Source organism: Eucyclogobius newberryi, unplaced genomic scaffold, assembly GCF_026437365.1.
Source record: "Eucyclogobius newberryi isolate DKJ021-1_F unplaced genomic scaffold, fEucNew1.0.hap1 SCAF_7, whole genome shotgun sequence".
Taxonomy (NCBI): domain Eukaryota; kingdom Metazoa; phylum Chordata; class Actinopteri; order Gobiiformes; family Gobiidae; genus Eucyclogobius; species Eucyclogobius newberryi.
Window position 1 is genome coordinate 22,355,702 of NW_027316389.1, and position 25,284 is coordinate 22,380,985.

The 25,284-nt window shown below is 39.5% G+C and overlaps 1 protein-coding gene across 2 annotated transcripts in view; it reads left to right on the forward strand.

The window, feature by feature from the left end:
• The window catches only part of LOC140348610 (UPF0606 protein KIAA1549L-like), a 77,375-nt gene that overhangs the window by 43,247 nt on the left and 8,844 nt on the right, over window positions 1-25,284 (forward strand). Inside the window, exons 9-14 of one of the 2 annotated variants that reach the window (XM_072434594.1) lie at window positions 901-1,061; window positions 3,070-3,241; window positions 4,022-4,182; window positions 6,003-6,038; window positions 12,641-12,828; window positions 22,297-22,436. In XM_072434594.1, coding sequence (XP_072290695.1) covers window positions 901-1,061; window positions 3,070-3,241; window positions 4,022-4,182; window positions 6,003-6,038; window positions 12,641-12,828; window positions 22,297-22,436 — 858 coding nt within the window. The remainder of the gene's footprint in view (window positions 1-900; window positions 1,062-3,069; window positions 3,242-4,021; window positions 4,183-6,002; window positions 6,039-12,640; window positions 12,829-22,296; window positions 22,437-25,284) is intronic. The other variant, XM_072434595.1, reaches the window with a different exon arrangement.

The following is a 25,284-nucleotide window of genomic DNA, read 5'->3' on the forward strand; positions in this document are numbered from 1 at the left end:
GACGATGTGATGCATGGAATGCTCTATAGTTTGATGAAGTGAACGTATCTGTCTTGTGTTTATTGATTTTTGGATAAAAATACCTTGAAAAACTGAGCCAGCTTGCCTCCCCACGGATCTGACCTGTAACTTAACCTTGTGGCATCACCTACAGTTTAATGCTATATTGTTGGAAATTCTCGTTCCCAAATTTTTTATAGTTACGTACTGAGACTTTGATAACTCTAAAGCTTACTAAATGCCCAATATCTTTGTAAAACATTTACGTCATTTGTTATTATGTATACAAGTTATTTATTTCTCTCTCCTAAGCTCAGATCTTATGAGAATAACCAAATAGTTAATAAAATAGTACACACAATAGATATTGATAGCCATGAAATATTGTTCCAGCTTTATTTATTGAACAATGAGTTGATGTAGTAATTATTTTGGCCTAATAATCTCAGTTGGCCGCCGACCCTTCATCTTAAAATGATCTTTTTAGGCTTTAAGGTTATTCTGAGTTACATCGCGTCACATTCCCTGCAATATTCCTGCTCATTTTATGCAAATAAGTATCAAATGTGTGGTGTAAAGTGTAGTACCAATCATTCAATCTGAAAATCAGTTTGAGCTGAGATTTTTTTTCCTGTTCTTTTGTTAAAAGCAGGTAAATCTCCACGCTAAGTCAGCAAGGGTGCTCTGTTTGATGCATTTGTCACTGCAGCTGTTCCAAAAGTTTCTGGATGAGCAGCTTTTAAATGGATTGGCCCAGTATCCCATTCATCTCCTGTCCTCCAAGTACTGCGGCTGTCCTTATGCGATCCCCTCATGTAGTCTCTCCTCTTACATGTCGACCCTCTCCTCCTCCTGGACCCCTCTGCACCTCTTAAATTCCTCCTCTGTCTCTCCACACAGTGATCCAGGATGTAGACAGCTCCTCCCTTGAGGCTAACTACCAGAGCTTTGCCAGTCTCATGGAGCAGCGCCTGGCCGAGCTCTTCCTGGTAGCCGGAAGGCAAGGCTCCCAGACGACTCGCTCCCGCCGCGCCACTACTGTTGGGGGTTACACTGTGCAGGTTTGTCTGTTTACATGACACACATGATTGGATTGAGACTCCCTTCTTTAAATCTTGTGACAAAGTTTCCTCATAGAATTCACTGAAGAGGATAATTTGCAACAATAAGATGTTTTATGGTTATTTGTTCAGTCAGCTATGCTTGTAAACTGATAAAAATGCATGTAGCTTATGTAATTATTCAAGATTAAATGTGCAGAAGAATATGTCTCAGATTCAAATATACAAGCAAAAAACTGTGGTTTGAGATTTACAAAAATTCAAATCAATAAAAAGCTTTTAATTAAAAAGTTAATCGAATTCATAATTAATTCAACCAGAAACATGATACTGTCTATGAGATAATATAGGAGAAGGATAAACGTTGTGAGACTTCACTCTGCACAGATTCTTGTCTGTGAGTACCATTGCTCCAGAATCAGCACCATAGACAGCTCCTGATGAGTTGCATTTGACAAGGGCCTTTCTTTATTTAGTGCAGAATTTGAAGTGTGAATTAGAAGATAAAAGACAATGATCTAAAACCTGTCAATTTTATATCTATAACATAAAAAAAAAAAAAAAAAGATGATATTCAACAATGGATTTATATTCTGCCTTCACCTACATAACTCCATAGTCCATAACAGCCTTCGATATCAAACAGAAAATTAAAGATCATTGTGGGATGAAAAATTGTCATCCAATTAACTCTCATTGAAATTCACTCCAGCTCCAGACGGGAATTAGCTTCAGTGGTTGTTGCTATTTCCATTATATTGAACTGATTATTAATTAATTGACTAAGTAGACCAGTAGATTGTGCAGCTATTAGTCGCTCCCCTGATTGTATCTTGCTCATGTCTGGGACTCAAAATTACTTTGGAAACTTGTATAGATAAGTGCATTTTACTTTTGGAGCCATGTAAATACGAATATATATCCACACCAGTTTGTATGTACTTTCAAATTAAAACAACAACTGACGCTTCCTTGGATTTGCAGATTACACTGCTTCAAGGTTTGATGAGAAGCCACAGATGAGTGCTTTTATCGCTGTAGTGATGGTGGAAGAGGAAGCTCATATAAGGAGCTAAAGGGGAGAGGGCTTATCGAGCCATTTAATAACATAACTCCCTTCTTTTTCCGACAAAATCAAATTACTAGACTTGATTAAAACATGCAATGTGTCGCCCGTATTAAAATGTGTTTGATGTATGATGAAGAGGAAATTGGAGTTTCAAGTGGCCCAGTTATCCATAAGTGTCTTGGTAGAGTGTACTTATCTGGTCTGTGTGGATAGTAAGCTAGACGATTGGGGGATTGGGTGCAGTAGTGTTATCGCTCTATACTGAGAGGGCCTGAAGAGATTAGAGATGGGATTGGCTGCACCATGGGATTATATATATCTTTATATATATATATATATATATATATATATATATATATATATATATATATATATATATATATTTGATGGTGTGAGGTCTAGAGATTGGCACTGCCAATTTAATCCAGCAAATGACCCACCTCTCACTTTGACTCAACGGGACCATTTCTATGTATGAGTATGATAAAGAAGTTGCAGAAATGTCAAAGACCATAATAATTTGACTGTGTATGATCACATTCTTTTAAAAAGCATTAATATTATATGTTATTTACTGAAATTCTGTGAACATTGCAAATTCCCAAGTGATTGGGTCCACAAATTATGGGGTTGAATTCACAATTTTGCTCTCAATTTCTTTTTAAATGTTATTTTATTTATTTAAATACTTTTACTGTCATTGTAGCTTTGCCTAGCTTTTATCTACTGCTTCTCAAAAAATATAACATGTAGGAAAAGTCTCATGAGATCATTTTTCACATGTGTGCACAATTTTGTGGCACTGGATCTTGTTCATCCCTAGAGAATATGAAAACAAACAGACTTACTAAAACAGGCAATACTACAATGAGTAGTTAAATACAACGATTGAATATACATAATGTTTTAAATAAATGTGTATGTCTCGTCTCTTGCCAGATGGTCGGCATACGTCGTTTGCCTGGTCCTAAAAACCCAGCAGAGATGACCTACTACGCCCAGCACAATGGAGCACCCATCACTGGGACCAACGCAGCCAAGATCCTGAGCAGTCTGGACTCCCAAACCATGGCTCTGAATCTGGGCTACTTTGTACAAGTCCAGGCTGAACGTGAGTTGTATAATTACTGATGCTGCTCTATACTATTATACATTTTTATTACTGAATTCATAATGCATAAATGTGCATAAATGATGAACTATGAAAGTGCATAAATGATGAACTAACATGACCCACGTCTCTCTTCTGTTGACATTAATGACAGATCAAATCAGAATGCGCAAACTGAGATGCAATCAGATGTTTACCCCAAACAGTTTGGAAGATGAATTAGCTTTGATTTGTTATAAATACCCTGTAATCACTTTACACTGTCGCCGAAAGTCATGTCACTTTGGTAAAATGTCATAGTTTCTAATATTAAAAATACATAGTCTTAACTCAAAAAGACCCAAGACCAATGTAGCACAAATATCTGTAAAGTGAAAATAAATATGCTTTGATGTGCATTCTGTAGCAATAGGTCATTGTGTTCTCCCCTACCCCCTGGATTTTTAATTAACTGAAGAGAAACTGAGGGCTCAGAATGCCCTTTATACCTCCAAAAAAAATAGTGAGACCAGGCAGTGAACACACTATTCACCAGCGCAGAGGACACTCGTCACAAAAACATATTGTACAAGGACCTAGATCAAGGCACTTTCATGTTGTGGACATACTGTATATCATGTTATTTTCTACCTTAATATACAATCACATCAACACCAAGTAAACCGTAATAAACAGACCAGTAGAAATGAGGTTGAATAAAAACTCCTGAAATAATTAACTATTGCACATTGAACATATTTTTTGAAATTCAACTAAGTTTTAATTTGTTTGTTTGTGCAGCTGTTGTGAAAACCCCTCCGACTGACCTCTGGATCATGGCCGTCCTCACCCCGCTTTTCTTGTTTATGGTGGTTATTGGGATGGTGGCCTACATTATCTGTAAAAGGAACAGGGTCATTTTTAAAAAGGGCCCATTCAGAAGCTTCAAGTCCCGCTCCAAGGTAACAGCCTGAAACGTACACACAATTTACTCTGCATGAATGTCTCCTGCCCGTCTCGTTCTTTTCTTCTTGTCTGTTTTCTAATCTCCCAGCACCAATGTGTCATATAAACAGCGCCGCAGGATCAAATCTAGTGTGAAAATTTAAGTTTGTGTGTCACATAGATTTTAAAATGGTTGTGTTAAGTCCTTCGGGTCACTAAACTCAAAGCTGTGGCGGCTTCACTGTCTTCGTTCACTAGCCTCTGGTCAGGGCTGATCATGTGTGAGAAGAAAGACTAATCAGCCAAAAGTAAGAGGGCCTTGTTTAAGAATAAAACTAAACCTAAGGCAAAATCTTCTAAATGTGAGTCACCAGTTAATCAAATTGCACTTGTCAAATGAATAGGATTTATTTCAAGAGTTGACTGTGTCTGAGTGAAAAAGCAAACAAACTGGACCCAGACCAAGCTTATTAGTCCAGAAGTGTTTTGTTGGAGTGTGTCTGATCCTCTGTGAAGTAGGTTCAGATTTGTGGCCTGATTGCATTTCCTCTGCACCGTCTGAGGTGCACTTCAGGACTGCAGTCGTCCTTGAGTTTACTTAGGTTGGCTTCTTTTTGAAGCCAACTTTGTGTGAAATATTTAACATTATTAACCCATGCTGTATTTCTATCGCAGAAATCTGGTTCTTTAGTTGTGTTGAGAAATATATCTGCATTTGATTACAGGTTATTACAGGCTCCCACTAAGCCAGCAGCAGGGAGCGTTCAGGCTGTGCTTATTCAAAGTGGTATTGCTATTAAAAGTACCATTTATCGTTGTCAAGATAGAGACATGGAACACTTATCTCTGTTCAACAGAGAATTTTATATTTTCCTTTAATATTCAATACAACTGGGCAATATGCTGATACAAATTGTTATCTTCCTTGTGGCAATCTGCGATTTTGGTCAAATTGCCATATTGAGATTCTATAATATTCTCTCAAATGCTGTTCTCTGCTCAAACAGAGACAAATTTTTCAAACAGACCTTCTACTGTTTAGCCTCAGCAATGTGTGAGGATTTAACCAATTGCAATATAAAAATGTTTGAAAAATAAATAATTTGTTTTTACATAAAGATCTGGCTCGAAGAAAATGTGATTGATAAGAGTAGGTGATATACCAATCAAATATATTTTCCATCCATCCATCCATTTTCTACCGCTTGGTCCCTTTTGGGGTCACGGGTGACTGGAGCCTATCCCAGTGACTTCGGGCCTTAGGCGGGGTACACCCTGGACAGTGGCCAACTTGTCGCAGGGACAACACAGAGACACAAACATTACAGACAGTCATTCACTCTCACATTCATTCACTGGGGCCAATTTAGAGTTGTCCTAACACATGCATGTGTTTGGACGGTGGGAGGAGCTGGAGAACCCGGAGAGAACCCACGGTAACACGGGGAGAACATGCAGACTCCACCCAGAGAGATCATGTGATGTTGGTCTGGTCCGGGAATCAAACCCATGATCTCCTTCTTGGGAGGCAAGAGCGAGGCTAAAATATATTTTAATAAACCAATTTCAACTTCATATGACACTACTGTACTAATGTATACCAGGGATTAGAGTCACACCAATGAATGAAAAACATATCCAAAATGATCTTTATTCCCTTTGAATAAACATGGTAATCTAGAAAGCATTGCTTTTGCCTTGATGAAAAAAACTATAATAAAATAAAACTTTTTGAAAAATGATAATAAAGCCCATTTACAACAAAGTACTATTGTCCATTGTTGCTTGTCTTGTTCTTTGCCATGATCTTTCCCCGTTGTCCCTTCCTCTGTTTTAGACGTCATATCGCAGAGAAGGCAGTTACCACCACCAGGTACTTCCCGCCGATACCTTCATGTGTTTGAATACATGAATGAACTAAAGTTTTTTTTGTTTTTTTTTTTAACTTTGAGTCTTTGTCTTTGCTTGGATTCTTATTTCTCCGTCCGTGATTTCACAAATGCCTCCAAAAGTAGTGGGACGCGGTATCCATGTGTGCTGTTGTTTGCTTGGATGTGACTTATTTCTGTGTCCTTGTTGACCATTGGAGATCAATATCTAAGTGGGAGGAATGTTAAAACTATAATAGAGGCATTCAAATCACAGACATGATCTATAAGCTTTGTTTTATTTTGCTTTGCAACAATAGATAAGTCGTGGAATATAAATTAGGTCAATTTGTCGGCTTGTACATGATTTTTTAAATAAGTTCTTACAAATAGAGCAATTGACACCTGTGAACCAAAGCCATCTATGGCATCTTCTTATTTCTTAGAAAATGACTCAGTCGTCTGTCATCAGCCCAAACCGCAGCACTGCCTGTTCAATTCACTCTCAGTACTCCCTTTTCCCCTAACATTCCATAGCATCATTGTTTGTGATTTGCAATGGAATTAAATACCTCCGGTGGCTCCAATATCAAAAGTGGGTATCCAAAACAAATAAGTTGTATAAATGTATTATGTCTGGAAGCAGCATCAGCAGCATGAGCCTCATCCCTGTGGCTCAGGCTGCTGTGGTGGGATGTGCCAGCTGGTGTTATTTTTAGGATGGTCGTTCGTACATAATCATGAAAATATAGACTTCACAACTCGAACAAGACATACTGAAACGTTCAACTGATGTGTGATGAAAGGTTGGGCAATAGATTTATATTTAAAATACCGGTATATCAATATAATTTTGAGCAAGAAAATTTTTGGCCATACGTTAAATATTGAGTTAATTTAATGTCTCTTGGCTTCCTCGCCCTCCACTCGGGGGCAAAGGAGCTGCTTTCCATCTAAAACTAGCCACTAGATATGAATAATGATATCCATAACATTTTATGTATTTATCGCCCAGCCCTTTGGGTGACTCAATGTATTATTATGAAAGAGACTGTGGTAAAAGCATCACATATATTATGTATTTCAGTCTTGACTTCTCTAATTATGCCGCTTTGTCTGTCAATGGAGATCAGATCACCTCAATCACATCCTGGAAAAAAGTCACAAAGGATAATGGATGAATAGTGCTTTTTGGTTTTCTTTGCTTTATTTGATCTGGCTGTCATTATTATGGCATATTTGTACGTAAGTAAAGTACAGTTACATGACTAAAACTGTACTCAGTTACAAGTACAAATAATGGGAAATCTGTACTTAAGTAAGCTTAAGCTTTTGTACAAAACTTGATTAAATGAACAGTCTAAAGTGGAAATAAGAGTCAAAGGTGAGACAGCTGTATATTGGAATGATTGGGACTTGTGCTGTACTTACTACTATAGTCATTTTAAATGTAACTAATTACAGTTACATGGCTTAACGATGACACATTTATAAATCTACTTTAAAAAGTACAATTACGCCAAAAAAAACATGCATTTTACCCATGACGTGTCTTGACCTACAGAAAATAATACAAACTACATCAACACTGTGTGTGCTCAATATCTCCCCATATTGTGCAATGCATCGCTGCCAGATTCAATGTCTATGTTCCATAAAGAAATGTTTTTCTTCACAATAGACATAGTGGAGGGCAGTGCCTGAAGTGGAGTATAACTTAAAAATAGAGTAGGATACACACATAGGTGACATCAGGTCATAGTTTCACCTTGTGTGACAATAATATATGACTTTGGCTGAGCAAGTGATGTACAATGACAGAGACAGAGTTACATAACTGGTGAGAATGTGAGAAGAGAAATATAGTTCTTGTTGACACCTTTTTGTTGAACAAACTACACCAAACAATTGACATTTATGACACGCTTATATATAACCACAAACATTACTATTCTACTATTCTTCGATTTTCCAAGCTGTGAGGCTGTGTCTGCTTTCAAAATGCGCTTTAGACACTTTACGCTTTATATGTTTTGTAATACAAGAGGCGGCATCAATTTTTAATGACTCCCAAACTAAGCGCTATTCACAAGTGGTGCCATGAGGCTGCTATTACTTTTCCACAAATACATTTAGGCACCTCTAATCTAAAGATATGTCATCAAAAGACAGATAAACAGCTTTAGGATTCCATTCCGCATAAATAAAATGATCAAAAAGGTGATTTAACTTAACCAAAATGTAGTCTTTGTTTAGCCATAATAGTGTTCTGGTTGCTCTGTCATTTTCACTTGGGGGATTATCATTGTCCTATAATCCACTCTGGCATTCATCACTTCACTGGGCAGACGATCTTTGGATCAATACTGTGGCCTGATGAGGTGTGTGTTAGAGCATTTAACAGCTATTATGCAGAATCTGGAACATTGCACCAAACTTCTTTTATTCTTACTCTCAGTAGTTGCAGTTTGCCGATATCCTTGTACATTATACAGAGGTGTAAAGGTGTCGACTCAGCACAATCAGTAATCCATACTTGATTTGTCAGGTGGTCAATGGACGAGCTCCTATGTGTCTGCCATCTGAAGTAAGACCTTTAGATTCCTCAGAACTACTTTACATTTTGCTGCCTCATAGCCCACCTGCCCCTATGGGTTTTTAACATCCTCAACCTCTAACTCAGTGTGTGCCTTATTTCAGATACACAGATACTTTGGGACTTTAGAAAGCACAAAGCACTTCTGCGGACCACATCGGCGCTGCTCTATCTGAATTTAAATCAATATGGCCGCCAGGGGAATAGAGCGTAGCTTGTCCATCTGCTGCACCTCATCAAGCCACTGTTGGCTGTTGCTTAAGTTACAATTAGACGTCTGTGTGATGGGGCATGCAGAGAAAATGAGTGCATAAAGCGCTTGTAGCAGGTTATGGCATATGAGTGAAGATGTTTTCCTGTCAGTCACCCTATGCCTCTGTCGTCCGCATGACAAACCCACATTAAGTATTGAATGTGTCCAAATATTTTAAATTGAGAGTTTTGCCTGTAAGCACATTGCGTCAACTCAACTCATTATGAATTGTCATGGTTTTTAGTAGCAGTTATGCTATGTGTAAAATATGTGAATATTAGTTTGGTGTTATTCAGGTACGCTGTACAATTCCAGCTTCTTGTTGGTTGTAAAAATGGGTATTGCATTTACCTCTGAACCATTAAGTGTTAAAACTGGTGAAACTGATGAGACTAAGCTTCTAAACGTACAAACCTGTCACTGTTGCACATTATCTTGTCTTAGAATTTGCATTTTGTTAACCCAGTTTAGCTTTGAGTTGATTTATTTCTAGTCAATAGCTCGACGAGATTAAAGTGAACTGTTCAGATTTGTATAGGCTAAAGGGAGAGTGATTGAATCCTAATTGCAAATAATCTCTTGGGAGCAATTCAGTGCGTTATCCCAAGGGGAAGTTGCTGAGGGCCTAATATAAATATATATCAATATAAAGCTTATAATTTTTCAGGTCTGTAAACAAAAGGAAAAGTGATGTGTGTATAAAGTGTGCATACATAAGAAAACATCTCCGATGGTACATCTAAACTAGACCAAAACATGTTATTTAACAAGCCTGGAAAAACTAGCTAATGATCTGGAAGTGACAGATTAGACAGGTGCCGAGACACGAGGCTTGGGCCCAATCAAAGCCTTTATTAAACCGAGTCGCTTGTGTGAGATGAAAGATGGTCATTTGTTAAGTCAACAATGTCAGCAACTGCAGGAGAGGACAGTTCGGAAGAAAAAGCAGAAGCAATTAGAAGAAAAGGATGTGTAAGAGGCTGAGAAGAGGACATCGCGTTATAAAAAAGCATCGTCGTGAAAGGCCACACGCTCATTTCAAGGTTATGGCCTTCAGTCTTGTCATTTCTGAGAATCTATACCATTTTCATGGATGACAACCATTACCCATAAGCCACTGGGTGATGTAACAGTTGTGTGCAACCTCGTGCAATCACTTCAGAATGTATTGACTTTGTAGACAAAAATGCAACATGCCTCTGCACTTAACTTATTGATCTGTAAATCCTGGGTTTCTGACAAAAATCCATGTAAATTGTTACATGCAGTTACACTGTAGCCTACATAATCTTCTTTTACCATCAAATGTGATTGTTTATTATCTGAATTTGATGACTAATGCCCAGTCAAGTGATAATCCAACTATAATGATAATATCATTACTATAAATACTATTTGATAATGGCCAGCGACAGCAGGATCACATTGAGGATCTAATCTAAATGTGTTATTGTTATGTTATGTTATGTTATGGAACAGCTTTTATCACTTGTCATCGTGCATGTGCACAGGCTAATGGCATCCACAGTTAGCCCAGATTAGATTTTTGTATCATCATTTGAAATAATAAGATATTCCTTTATTGTCCACACATGGGGAAATGTCATAATGTGAATTTCATAATGTAAATATCTTAAGCATCAAAAGTAACTATTTGAACAGAGACTGTACAGTGTAGACACTGACATGTTTAGACTTTTATTTAACCTTTTCTATTCACTTCATTTCTACAAATGCTTATCCAGTTTATGTAGAAAAAGTAAATTCCACTCTGCATTCCAAATGTGAATTTGTCTTTGGGCTTTTACGTCACCACCATCCAACCTGGGAACAGCACAGAGCCACGGGCGAGTAGATGTTTGCACTCCGCATGCATCTTTCACATGCAGAGCCGCAGCTGTCACCATACATCACCTCAGTCCACACATGTGGACACTCTCACAGTCTATAGTTTTATGCTGCTGGGTCTTCTTTAATGTGGGCTGTGCGTATTAGCATGTACACATCTGTTTGCTCACTCTACGGCACCACACTGTATTCAAAAAATGAATTATTAACATGAACGTTGGATGCTCCTCAGATGTTGCATAACCTCACATCAGAATCAGAAACGGTTTATTGAACACAGTTTGCAAACAAAGGAAATTGTCTCAGTGTTAAGGAGCAACAAAAACTATTAATAATAAAATAATAATGATAGCAACTTCTATAGAGTCAAAATGGTAGGCATAAATTAAGAATGTACTAATGAAATAAGGTTGTCTTGGTATGTACACAGATATTTACACTGCCAATTCAGCGCACATCATCAAAGGCATCAGGCATCCCATTTTAGAGTGTGCCCAAAATAGAAAAGGGGCAGGAAGGAATCAGGGTTTGGTCTGTGCTGTTGTGTAACTAAAGTGAGCTCTAGTCCAGTTGTCTCAGCTGCTTAAATTAAAAGGTATTCAACCACACAAAGAGCTTACCAAGGACTTCCGAGCATAATCCATGATTCCCCGCCCATTTCTTTATACCTAAGCCACATACTTCAAATATGCTGCTAACCTTCATTTTGGAATTTGTAGATATAAAAAATCGGCTCTGCCTCTGCTTCAGGTGGTTAAGAAAAGCTTATTGCTTCTGTCCGTTTGGTGAAATGTTTTTTAGATATTAATTGGAGTTGTGATCTTGACATTCAAAGACTGTTTTCTTTGCAATTACAACTTGTTGTGTCATTAAATAAACACACTATGGCAAAAATGCACATAAACTAGCTAGACATGATAGCTAAGTTAGAATGCTTTATTTAATTTATTTATGTATTTTATTTTTTAAAGGGTTTAAACCCAATGGGCCTTATTCATGAAGCATTGTTACACACACATTTGCATTTGCAACAAATCCTAAGAATAGGTTAGGTGAATTCTTATGCACAGAAATTCAGCTATTTTAAATATTATCACTCTTATATTGCTACCAAAAAATATAATACCCACATGATTGTTAGTTTTACATATTTTCAAATGATTTTATGTACAGATAATATTGGAAACTAAAAGTATAATCAGTAGTTATATGGAGCTTCTCAGTCCCAGCCCCAGTGCCTCTCTATGGGCCATGATTATAAACCCAACAAGAATCAACCCCCCCCTGTCACCCCCCCGACCCAAGGCACTCTGCAATCTGCCCTACGCCCCGGCCCCTTACATTTGCAGGGGTTGCACGGAGACGGTGGCTTGCAAAATATGACAAAAGCCCTGGTTTATTTCAATAAGTTGGTGATTTAAAGATGCTTTCACTGCTTATGCATGTTTGGACATTTTTCATCACTGCTGATTGTAACAGCGATAGAAGCGCAACTTCCTCATTCACTCCCACCTCGCTCCATCACAGTGTCACATGCCCTGTGGAGCCCATATTTGGGCGTTTTTATTTAGATAAACATGTAAATGAGTGACTGTGTGTTCGTAGCTGTATTTTCTTGAATTTGATGAGACTTTCATTTAAGAAGGAAATTGGCTTCTTAGCATTTCAACAATGCCGAGTTCTTTCAGCATCTTCTTAGAGTTACTAATTATTATGGTTGTTGATTTAGTGCCAAGAAATTATAATGTGGTGTTGAAAAACATGAAACAATTTGAATTTGCAAACCATAGTCCATACACTTTTTGTAATGATTTAGTTCTGATTATCTTATGCACTGGTCATTGCACGCGATTATTCAAACAATACGACTATTTTTTTTACATTCATCAAAAAAGTTTCTTTTCCCACAGCCTGTCCAGGGATTTGACTACGCCAAGAAGCACTTGGGTCGTACAGATGATGCTGTTTCAGTGACCAAAGAGACGCTGGTGCTGGGTCTGCCTGTGAGGGACGCCCCTTTGTCCATGTCTCTGGACAAGAAGGTGCTCCAGGACGGGACGGGCAACAAGAGACCCTCCTTTACAGACATCAAAGGAGGGTACGGAAATGATTTAACTCTTTTTGTTTTTTAATTTGGTGCTCTATTCACTTCATACTGATACTAGTGATAGCAATGTTATTCCTTTGGTATGTCGGTGTAATCCCTCATTCGTCCAGGCGTGTTCCATAGTAGAAAAAGCTTCAGTTGTAGTCATCTGGACTCAGTTTGAAAAAATAGACGTTTCGACTCTCATCCAAGAGTCATTGTCAATAAAAGAATTTAGATCGAGAACTCCGATATTAATACTGTTCTGTGGTAAGTCCGGCCCATTGGGCGGAGCCTTCCTGAAGTAGAAAGAGTTGTTTGTTTCAACAGAAACTCCCCCCTTGTATCTACCGAGCTAGCCTATTCAGAATCTTAATGGCCTATTAGAATCCTCTTTGTCTTTGTGAGACCCTGGCTCAACCACCCTGAGTACCTGATTAGCATCTAAATGTCCTGGTCCTGGTCCTCTACCTTTCCAGGGGTTCAGTATCCCATTATAAATAACAGGAAGATTGAATCTTAGCCCTCCATTTCTGTTTAAAGAAGGTCTTTCTTTTTTAACAAAAATAGCTTCCTTGACTCCTCTTTCAAACCATCTTTTCTCCCTGCTTAAAACCTTCACCTCACCGTCTTCAAACAAGTGATTAGAGGCTTCAAGATGGAGATGCACGGCACTCTGAGGTCCTGAACTTGTATTTCTTCTGTGCTGATAGAGCCTCTTGTGTAGAGGCTGTTTCGTCTCACCTATGTACCGTTCTTTACAGCTTTCTTCACTGCATTGGATCGAATAAACTACATTGCTCTGTTTTTGAGTCGGCAACTTGTCCTTTGGGTGAACCAGTTTTTGTCTTCAAGTGTTTCCTGGTTTAAAATAAACAGGGACTTCGTGTTGTCTAAAAATTCTCTGCAGTTTTTCCGACAGGCCAGACACATAAGGGATAGAAACACCCTTCCTTCTCTGTTCAGTTTCCCTTTTGTCCTGCTTCTTGGTTCTCTTCACTCTGTTGAGAGCCCAAGCGGGGTAACCACTGCAGGCTGAGAGGGCATTTCGGACATGTTTTTCCTCTTTCTTCTTGCCCTCTGAGCTGGTGGGCACACCTTGAGCTCTGTGTTGTAAGGTTCTGATCACCCCCAGCTTGTGCTGTAGTGGGTGGTTGGAACCAAAGAGCAGATACTGGTCCGTGTGTGTAGGTTTCCTATATACTTCTATTTGGAGTTTCCCGTCCTCTCCTCTGATCGTGGAGCAATCAAGAAAGGCCAAGCGAGAGGCCAAGGAGAATCGCTTGGCCTTTCTTGAAGAAGAAAGAAGAAAGAGGAAAAACATGTCCGAAATGCCCTCTCAGCCTGTGGTTACCCCGCTTGGGCTCTCAACAGAGTGAAGAGAACCAAGAAGCAGGACAAAAGGGAAACTGAACAGAGAAGGAAGGGTGTTTCTATCCCTTATGTGTCTGGCCTGTCGGAAAAACTGCAGAGAATTTTTAGACAACACGAAGTCCCTGTTTATTTTAAACCAGGAAACACTTTAAGACAAAAACTGGTTCATCCTAAGGACAAGTTGCCGACTCAAAAACAGAGCAATGTAGTTTATTCGATCCAATGCAGTGAAGAAAGTTGTAAAGAACGGTACATAGGTGAGACTAAACAGCCTCTACACAAGAGGCTTTATCAGCACAGAAGAAATACAAGTTCAGGACCTCAGAGTGCCGTGCATCTCCATCTTGAAGCCTCTAATCACTCGTTTGAAGACGGTGAGGTGAAGGTTTTAAGCAGGGAGAAAAGATGGTTTGAAAGAGGAGTTAAGGAAGCTATTTTTGTTAAAAAAGAAAGACCTTCTTTAAACAGAAATGGCGGGCTAAGGTTTAATCTTCCTGTTATTTATAATGGGATACTGAACCCCTGGAAAGGTAGAGGACCAGGACCAGGGCATTTAGATGCTAATCAGGTACTCAGGGTGGTTGAGCCAGGGTCTCACAAAGACAAAGAGGATTCTAATAGCCCATTAAGATTCTGAATAGGCTAGCTCGGTAGATACAAGGGGGGAGTTTCTGTTGAAACAAACAACTCCTTCTACTTCAGGAAGGCTCCTCCCAATGGGTGGGTCTTACCACAGAACAGTATTAATATCGGAGTTCTCGATCTAAATTCTGTTATTGACAATGACTCTTGGATGAGAGTCGAAACGTCTATTTTTTCAAACTGAGTCCAGATGACTACAACTGAAGCTTTTTCTACTATTCCTTTGGTATCATTAAAGGAATTATGGAGGATTTTTTGGCACCAAATCTGAGTCTGAGGCGTGGACAGCTGAGTAGTTCATTCACATGTCAATCATAGGACGCACCTACTGCAGAGCTGCAGACTCCTTCTGACTCGTCCCCAGCAGAGCAGCATGTTTCCCTGGCTGGGCATGCGTGGTTGACATGGTGGTGTGTGTTTAGCAAGATCCTTCAGTGTACTGTACAAAATGAGACATGTGTTCGAGCTGGTTCAGAAGAGACGGAAATCTGCGGAGATGAGAAATGCGATGCAATCTGTCGCACGTGTAGCAGCGAGGCTGCTCAAATCGGTGAAAAATCCTCTATTATTCCTTTAAAGGAAAGGCATAGCCCTTGAAGCTGAGAGAAGGAAATGTGACTGAAAAATGTATTGAGTAAAATGTGTATAAAGTCTTTCTATCTTCTAAAGAGTGAACACAATGTATCCTGCAGAGAGCTGTTACCTTTTAAGCCACAAAGTTCTGAAGCATATGTTTTAGGGAGTGAACAAGCTGGAGACAAAATCCAAGCTTTACACTAGCGCGGTCCCTGACATGAGAGTTTGTTTGAGTGTGCCTGTGTTAAGCCACAGAGAAGCCCAGTGTAAGCACTGCACACTCAGACAGATTGATGTGATCTGAACATAAGTCCTGTGTTAACGGGGAGCTGGAGCGACACTCCTGAAGATACACATAAATATGTCTGCCTCAGAACTGCTCTTATGTTGGACTGAAAGAGAAGGCATTGTGAGCATTTAAATAATAAATAAATAATACATTTAAAATATTATTATTATATATTATATTAAAATTAAACATGAGTTTGACCCGGTGGTTGAGTGGTTAAGGCGGTAGCACACATGCCAGGCTCCATGTGCAGCAGGCTGCAGTTTCGTGAGTTTAAACTTGGCTCAGAGAATTGACTGCATGCCCTCCCTTCTCTCTCATTCCCATTTCACCTTCAGTTGTCATGTCTATTAAAGCCTATGAGCCAAAAAATCCTTCACAACAAAAAAACATGAACAACTCCAGACCTTTCTGAGGTGTCTGGCTTCAGTGTCCTTTTGGGATCACAGCTCCTTCTGTCTCACTTACAATGAGAATAATGAACAGCTGACATTTCCAACTAAAGACTTAACACGTAATTATAGTTAATGAACGATTTAATTGCTGCTATTTTGTTTGTGAGACAGTGGCAGTACAAAAATCAAGTCACTTTCTGCAGCCGTCATATTAACAGCTATGACATTGGCAAAGGTAATCTAGGACCTAAGCTTCTGTGGACAAACACTTTGCTGCAGCGACTTGGCTTATGCCCTTTGCAATATTTATGACACAATAACAGTATACAGGATTTTGGTGTTGTTGCAAGTGGACGTCTTTGAGCATTTTAAGTCATTTATTGGTTTTAATTTTGTTTATTTTGTTTAGAAAGACAAAAAATAGGTTGTATTTTCACCTGGATATGTTTTGGTGAGCATCTGTCACCATCAGCAGCATCGACATCTGACTTCTGTGACGTGTTACTTATCAGCTGATCCTCCCGGAAGCTCCAGGTGCTGTCTGCAGAAGCAGGTCTCAGACGTGTGGGAGTGTGAATGCTCCTTTGACTCTGTTCATTGTTGTGCCTCGCTTCCTGTCTACAGTGTTTATACATGCAGTATAAGTACAGCTATAAGTACAGTTCCTTCTGTTCCATTGGTCTGATATGGCCGATTTGAGGTTTTCCTGGTGTGCTCTCTTTTTCTGCACAACAATCAACAACGTGATCATAAATGCATTTGCAATAACATGAAGCGAGGCACAACAGCAATGAACAGAGACAAAGACGTTTTCATGCTCCCACTCGACTGTGACACGCTTCTCCAGAGAGCACCAGGCGACAGGGGGCAGCTGATACGCCTTCTGAGGAAGGTGACAGGTGCTCATCAAAACATGTCAAGGTAAAGAAAAAGAAAACTATTGTTTGTCTTTATAAATGAAATAAATAAAAGTATAATAAAAAGAAGACATCATAATTTCTTCAATGACTTTATTCAAAAAGCCTGTTTGATAAATCTCAAAACTTCTCTTGCTCACATGGAAGAAAGTATCTGTTCTGTATCTGATAGTGAAACTATTTAGGATTATATTTCCTGAGCTGTGTAGAAAACGTACCTTATTTCACCAAAGCCACAGAGAAAAATAACTTTTAGCCACTGCATTTATTTCCTATAACGAATGGATGCTAAAAAAGTTTGTATTAAATTGACTTTATGTACGGTATAAGTGGTTAAATAATTACAGTGCACATTACAATTACGATCTTGCGTCCATAGACACAAAAAGTGCAGGATGAAGTTAATATCTTTGATCGTAAATACTGCTGTATTTGAACACAGCAGTAATTTGCCTCATAATGACAGAAACACATGCTATAAACTTTATCCCTGCTCTGCTTCAGCCAATTGTGACATGTTTCCTGAAGAAAATTTGGAATCAGAAATGAGATTTCTCCTCCCACAAAATGCAAATATTTACACTCACAGCAAAGCCCTGTATTTACACCACTACAACTGACATAAATGGGTGAAGGATTATCCACGCTCAGCTTCAGGGGATGATAAACACATGTATATTTAGAGGGTTGGCTGGATGCAGCTTCGCCTGAGGGAGCGGCACCGATGACAGATTCTAAAGACACAGCACCTACATTTTTATAAGACGAGATGTTCTGATGTGGTGAATCAGGGGATTTTTTGTATTTACGCCAATTACACAAATAGCATTTTGAGACTTGCTAAAAGTAGAAAGAAATAATGGCAAAAAAAGTGCACAATTAAATTGTCCTTAAAATGGTATTATGGAGGTCCATTTATTTTAGGCTGTGGCTGGAGAGCCGCGGCGCGGTCAAATTGCCGCGCAGTGTCAGGGACCACGGCATTTCCCTTATAGCCTGTTATAGCCTCATGGCTAACCCTAACCCTAACCTTAACCCTAACCTTAACCCTAACCCTAACCTCAACCCTAACCCTAACCCTAACCCTAACCCTAACCTTAACCCTAACCTTAACCCTAACCCTAACCTTAACCCTAACCCTAACCCTAACCTTAACCCTAACCCTAACCTTAACCCTAACCCTAACCTTAACCCTAACCCTAACCTTAACCTTAACCCTAACCCGTCATAGCCTCATGGCTAACCCTAACCTTAACCTTAACCCTAACCCTAACCTTAACCTTAACCCTAACCCTAACCTTAACCTTAACCCTAACCTTAACCCTAACCCTAACCCTAACCCTAACCTTAACCCTAACCCTAACCTTAACCCTAACCTTAACCCTAACCCGTTATAGCCTCATGGCTAACCCTAACCTTAACCTTAACCCTAACCCTAACCCTAACCTTAACCTTAACCCTAACCTTAACCCTAACCCTAACCTTAACCCTAACCCTAACCTTAACCCTAACCCGTTATAGCCTCATGGCTAACCCTAACCTTAACCCTAACCCTAACCTTAACCCTAACCTTAACCTTAACCCTAACCTTAACCCTAACCTTAACCCTAACCTTAACCCTAACCCTAACCCTAACCCTAACCTTAACCTTAGCCTTAACCCTAACCTTAACCTTAACCCTAACCTTAACCCCAACTCTAACCCTAACCCTAACCTTAACCCTAACCCTAACCTTAACCCTAACCCTAACCCTAACCTTAACCCTAACCTTAACCCCAACTCTAACCCTAACCTTAACCCTAACCCTAACCTTAACCCCAACCTTAACCCTAACCTTAACCCCAACTCTAACCCTAACCCTAACCTTAACCGTAACCCTAACCTTAACCCTAACCTTAACCCTAACCCTAACCCTAACCTTAACCCTAACCCTAACCTTAACCCCAACTCTAACCCTAACCTTAACCCTAACCCTAACCTTAACCCCAACCTTAACCCTAACCTTAACCCCAACTCTAACCCTAACCCTAACCTTAACCCTAACCCTAACCTTAACCCTAACCCTAACCTTAACCCTAACCTTAACCCTAACCCTAACCCTAACCTTAACCTTAACCTTAACCTTAACCTTAACCTTAACCCTAACTCTAACCCTAACCCTAACCTTAACCCCAACCTTAACCCTAACCTTAACCCCAACTCTAACCCTAACCCTAACCTTAACCCTAACCCTAACCTTAACCCTAACCCTAACCTTAACCCGGCGCGGTCTAAAACGGCGCTAAACCGCGGTCAAATAGCGGCGCAGTTTCAGGAGGCCGGCACAAAAATAACATGGCTTTTTCGGCCGCGCGCCGCGGCACTGCAGACACTCCCTTTATTTTAAGGGATCAAAACATTTAGAACTAAATAGAACAATAATAGAATATATCCTAATCTGTTTTTTATCTGGTGGATGGTGCCAGTAAGATAGAAAACGGCTCTTGTTGGTAGTTAAAAAGCCTTTATTTGTACATGGCTCTGTTAAAAAGGGGGTAGATCATGTGAGCCAGCCTCAAACAAATTATTAGCTTGTCATTAACATTTTAAAGACTTGTGTCATGAATGAAAATAATCATTTTAGATTAAGTTCTTGCTCTTGTCTACTCATGCTAATTCTGAAGCTTTTGTCTCAACACAATGCAATCATTTTTGCTTCATTTCAAACCACTCGTTTGTTGAGCATGTAACAAGTGGAACAGCTTTCATAACCACTGCAATTATTCCAGCACATTATTCTCATGTGTGCGGAGCATGAGAAAGGTGCAAACAGAATGCTAATTACAAGGCTAACAAGAGGAACGGCCTCTTGTTACACGGCCTCTGTGCACAAGGATATAGCAGAAGTGTGCAGAAAATATAGTTTTCGCATGAAGCCTGAAGTATATGATTGGCTTCAGTAAAGGAAAACAAGAGAAGGGAAAACTATTTCCACCTAATGTTTCTTTTTTTTTTTTTTTTTTTTTTATGAAAACCAAAAAATCTGTGTTTGAACTACTTATCAACAACCCTGCTAAGAAAACACACTGTAGGACTTATATATATGAATTGAAAGGACTGAAATGAGGAAAAAGTGCATTCCTCATTTCCAGACATTCAGAGGTTGTTTTGGTTCATTGCCCGATTCAAGATGACTTGACCGGACATTGACTGCTGCCAGTGCCAAATACCTCGTGGCTCTCTCTCTCTTTCTCTCACTCTCTCTCTTTCTCTCTCTCTCTCTCTCTCTCTCTCTCTCTCTCTCTCTCTGTCTCTCTCTCTCTCTCTCTCTCTGTCTCTCTGTCTCTCTCTCTGTCTCTCTGTCTCTCTCTCTGTCTCTCTCTCTCTCTCTCTCTCTCTCTCTCTCTGTCTCTCTCTGTCTCTCTCTCTCTCTTCTCACTGTCTCTCTCTCTCTTCCTCTCTCTCTCTCTCACTGTCTCTCTCTCTCTCTCTCTCTCTTCTCACTGTCTCTCTCTCTTCTCACTGTCTCTCTCTCTCTCTCTCTTCTCACTGTCTCTCTCTCTCTCTCTTCTCACTGTCTCTCTCTCTTCTCACTGTCTCTCTCTCTCTCTCTCTCTCTTCTCACTGTCTCTCTCTCTCTCTCTCTTCTCACTGTCTCTCTCTCTCTTCTCACTGTCTCTCTCTCTTCTCACTGTCTCTCTCTCTCTTCCTCTCTCTCTCTCTCACTGTCTCTCTCTCTTCTCACTGTCTCTCTCTCTCTTCTCACTGTCTCTCTCTCTCTCTCTCTCTCTCTCTTCTCACTGTCTCTCTCTCTCTCTTCTCACTGTCTCTCTCTCTCTCTCTTCTCACTGTCTCTCTCTCTTCTCACTGTCTCTCTCTCTCTCTTCTCACTGTCTCTCTCTCTTCTCACTGTCTCTCTCTCTTCTCACTGTCTCTCTCTCCTCACTGTCTCTCTCTCTTCTCACTGTCTCTCTCTCTCTTCTCACTGTCTCTCTCTCTTCTCACTGTCTCTCTCTCTCTTCTCACTGTCTCTCTCTCTCTTCCTCTCTCTCTCTCTCACTGTCTCTCTCTCTCTCTCTTCTCACTGTCTCTCTCTCTCTCTTCTCACTGTCTCTCTCTCTCTCTCTTCTCACTGTCTCTCTCTCTTCTCACTCTCTCTCTCTCTCTCTTCTCACTGTCTCTCTCTCTTCTCACTGTCTCTCTCTCTTCTCACTGTCTCTCTCTCCTCACTGTCTCTCTCTCTTCTCACTGTCTCTCTCTCTCTTCTCACTGTCTCTCTCTCTTCTCACTGTCTCTCTCTCTCTCTTCTCACTGTCTCTCTCTCTTCTCACTGTCTCTCTCTCTTCTCACTGTCTCTCTCTCCTCACTGTCTCTCTCTCTTCTCACTGTCTCTCTCTCTCTTCTCACTGTCTCTCTCTCTTCTCACTGTCTCTCTCTCTCTCTCTTCTCACTGTCTCTCTCTCTCTTCCTCTCTCTCTCTCTCACTGTCTCTCTCTTGTAGTTGTTTTCCTGCCTCCACCTGTAGAGGAGCCTGTCATTCTGTGGACTTGCTGCAGGCTTTCTGTGTTTGTCCATGACTAGATCCACGAGTCAGGAGCATGGAAATACATGTATTTTCTAGTGAACTTTATCAGTGTGAGATTCCATTTTATGGCTGAATTCAACTACGGTAAATAAATTAAAGACATGCTCACCGTTCTGATTTTTTTTAACCAAAAGGGGCAAGGTTTGGCTGGTGTTTATCAACTCTATCTATGATTTGACCATGTATTTGACCTAAACATCATGAGAATGGCACAAACAAACGTAAAATAGATAACAACGTTTTCATGGATTATAAAAATGCAGATTCTATCACACTCAAAATTTAACTAACTTCAAGCCCTCTCTTTTCTGCCCATATTAATCCTTGTATTCCAAAAGATATGCAGACTAATGCCGTTGACCGATTAGTTGACTAAGTGACCAAAAGCATAACCACAATTTAACCAGAGTTATTTTAATGTCAATTCTATTTGTTGGCTATACGTCTACCTGTCCTATCCGCAAATTGAGAGTGAAAATATGTGTTACATGCATGTACAATACATTTTTCTAAATACTTCTTGAGGCAAGTGTCATTTTTTTCTGGTGCTGGTACCTAATCATGCTTTTGTACCAATGTTATTGACACTTTGAAAGATTACAATAATTCAGCATAATGATGGTGGTGGTGCCAGTGCGTGTTGTGCTTTGTGTACAAGCCCAGACTCACAAACCTTGTCCTGTCCTCTTTTCCCCTCTGTCTCTGTTGCTATGGCTACTACAGACGGTTACCAAGCGAAGAGGATGGCTCTGTCTCGAGTAATGGCTCCGGGAAACTGAACACCAGCAAGAGCTCCACAGCCCGCAGAACCACCAACGGCAGCATCAACAAGAGCGGCAAGGAGGAGCTGCACAAGAGGAGCGGTGAGGAGGAGATTATCAGCAGAGGAAGGGCTGCGAGGCAAAAGACTGTCAGCTGTACATAAGCCCAAAACAGAAGTGAAGGAGCCAGACTGGTATCATATCAGGGTCCAAGAACTTAGGCTGCAGAGTCAGTGTTATCCCTCATTTGTCCAGGAATGGTCTGAGGTAGAAAAGGTTTCAAAGGTAGTCATCTAAACACTGTTTTTGGAATTAAGGTGATTCAACTGCCATCCAATTCCTCTTTGAGCAGAATGAGGGGTTAAAGCTTCAGCTGGTTTTGTAGTTTTTCCTGGCCGAAAAGGAGGGTCTAAGGACAGGGGACCCGGGGACATTGCCATGCCCTAACTTTTAATCAAAACAGGTCTACAGCAGATTTTAAACAAAACTAAACCAAGATTAAACTAGATTAAATCGCTTGGAGGGCCTGATTTTTCCTTATATTGAATAGAAGTATAATCTGTTTACAACAGTATCTCACACTGCTAATCAGGTGCTCAATGGTGGTGCAAGAGAGTCAGGAAGATCTTATTCTGTTTAGGACACGATACATAACAGGGAGCCAATGAAGATATTTTAGAATAGGTGTGATATGGGTTAGGGTTAGGGTCAGGGTCAGGGTCAGGGTTAGGGTTAGGGTTAGGGTTAGGGTCCATATGATGCATTCAAACTTTGGACTCATTCTCCAGGCGAGTCAACTCTCAGTTGAAGAAGTTGCTGCTGTAGTCTTGTTTAGATAGTACAACAGTTGTTTATTAGTTGTTTGGAATTATGTTCAAGAAACATATCTCCATCAAACGTCACTCCAAGATAGTATAAACTCTGGTTTCTCAGGCCAGTACCATCCGATTGAAAATAACTTCAGAATGAGAGTCGAAATGTCTTGATTTAAAAAAACAATAACACAGGATGAAAAGACTTATCATTTTGAGAGCTGATTCATTATATCAAGTTAAATTGTAGCTGAGTCACAGTGATACGAGGAAGTGAGAGGAGAATGTTCTGACAGTGGTGACAGTGGTCAGCCGCATTTACACCTGCTCAACTCAGAGCATATGGCCGTGCATTAGAGCAGTGACTTACTGAAAATGTGTGAGATTCATTTTATGAGGGAAACAAAGACATTTGGACACAATGTGGTTTCCATTATTTGTATGGCCACATTGTCTTTTATCTAGATGTTTGTAGTTATTCTGTTGAGCCATATATATATATATATATATATATATATATATATATATATATATATATATATATATATTAACAATGCATTCATTCTTTACATGTACGGTACTCTTATTAAAGAACTGAAACTGAAACAATATTAACACAATACCAAGTCATTGAAAGATGTAATAACAGTAATGATGAAGTAAATTTCATCATGTTTATGAAAAATCTGTATTCAGCAAGAATAACCAGCCATGCTGAATGATGGTTGGAACTAATAACAAAAATCATTCAGATTCAGTTTTAAAATTGAGTGACAATACTTTTATATCAATGTTTTAATACTAGCAACTGTAATTAAAATAAAAGTTAATCAGTGTGCCAGTTCCAAACCTGGATACATGTATTGTGTATTATTTTGATCTAGATGACCATTTGTTAGTGATCTGCCAAATCACTAAATACGTGTCATTAGATAAGAAAAAAAACTAAATATTATGCAGTTTAACAACCACAAACGCGTAGCCATTATTTGTGAGTGTCATCGGTACCTGTAGTAGCTCAGAGTTTCCCTGATCCCCGTGGAAACATGACCCTGAGTTTTGACAATGCTGACATCGCTGATCGCTGACATTTTTCATCTCAAACCACGGTAGTCCCTGCGATCTGTTGAGTTTATGCAAGCAGATGATTTAATTACTTCAAAAACAGATGAGATTAGAATGTGGTGCCATGTTCAAGAAAATGAAAGATTAAAATGTCTATCAGAAAAACAAGCAATTGTGCCCTCTTGAAAGAAATGATAGCAAACCCCCTTTGGTTTAGCACAAACAAACACCTAGTGTGAATTCAGATAGAGCTATTTCATTCCATGAAAAGGTTACATAAAACGTGCCAGTTAATAAAAAGTTTCAGCAAGGATGTCTTAAATCTAGCTGTTCACAATATTGTCTACATGCATCGATGTGCATTTCAATTGCGTTTCTCAGCCTCTGACTTTAGCTGTCACATCGAGACTTACATCTTACAATACATCTAAAAGTGGCCAATTGAGGCGAACAGGGACTAAGCTAATGACAACCTTCTGTGGCCCCACAATAAAGCGATGTCCATATGATGTCAGCAGTGACTCAGAGCCAGGACAAGACAACACGCTCCATCTGCTCCTCCCGGCACCATAGAGACTCTGCACAGAAAGACCAGATGAAATGTTTATGGCTATTGCTTTACATTAAAACAAGCCACACTTGTTACAAATTAATTTGTGAAGCTCCGACACAAGATGATGAAAAATGAATATGAAAGAAGATAACGATTTCTCAATGCATATGTCTTATAAATCATTAAACTAATAGACCCTTTGACATCCAATATCTTCAGAATGATCATGCTTCCATAATGGAGGCAAAACACAAAACACCACAATACATTTGAATACATTTGATAAACTAATATCACAACAAAATGGTCCTCAAATGTTGCCTATAAACATACACAAAAACAGCAGTTCAGTGTCTAATAAACAAAAGTGAAATTATGCTTTCACAATAGCCTCAGAAAGTTAACTGAACGGAATTTAAGTTATAAGATTAATATGACAGGTTTGTGGAGCAAATCTTTAACAAATGATGATAGGTTTGGATATTTCTTTTAAAAAAAAAAAAAAATGGATATCCCATGA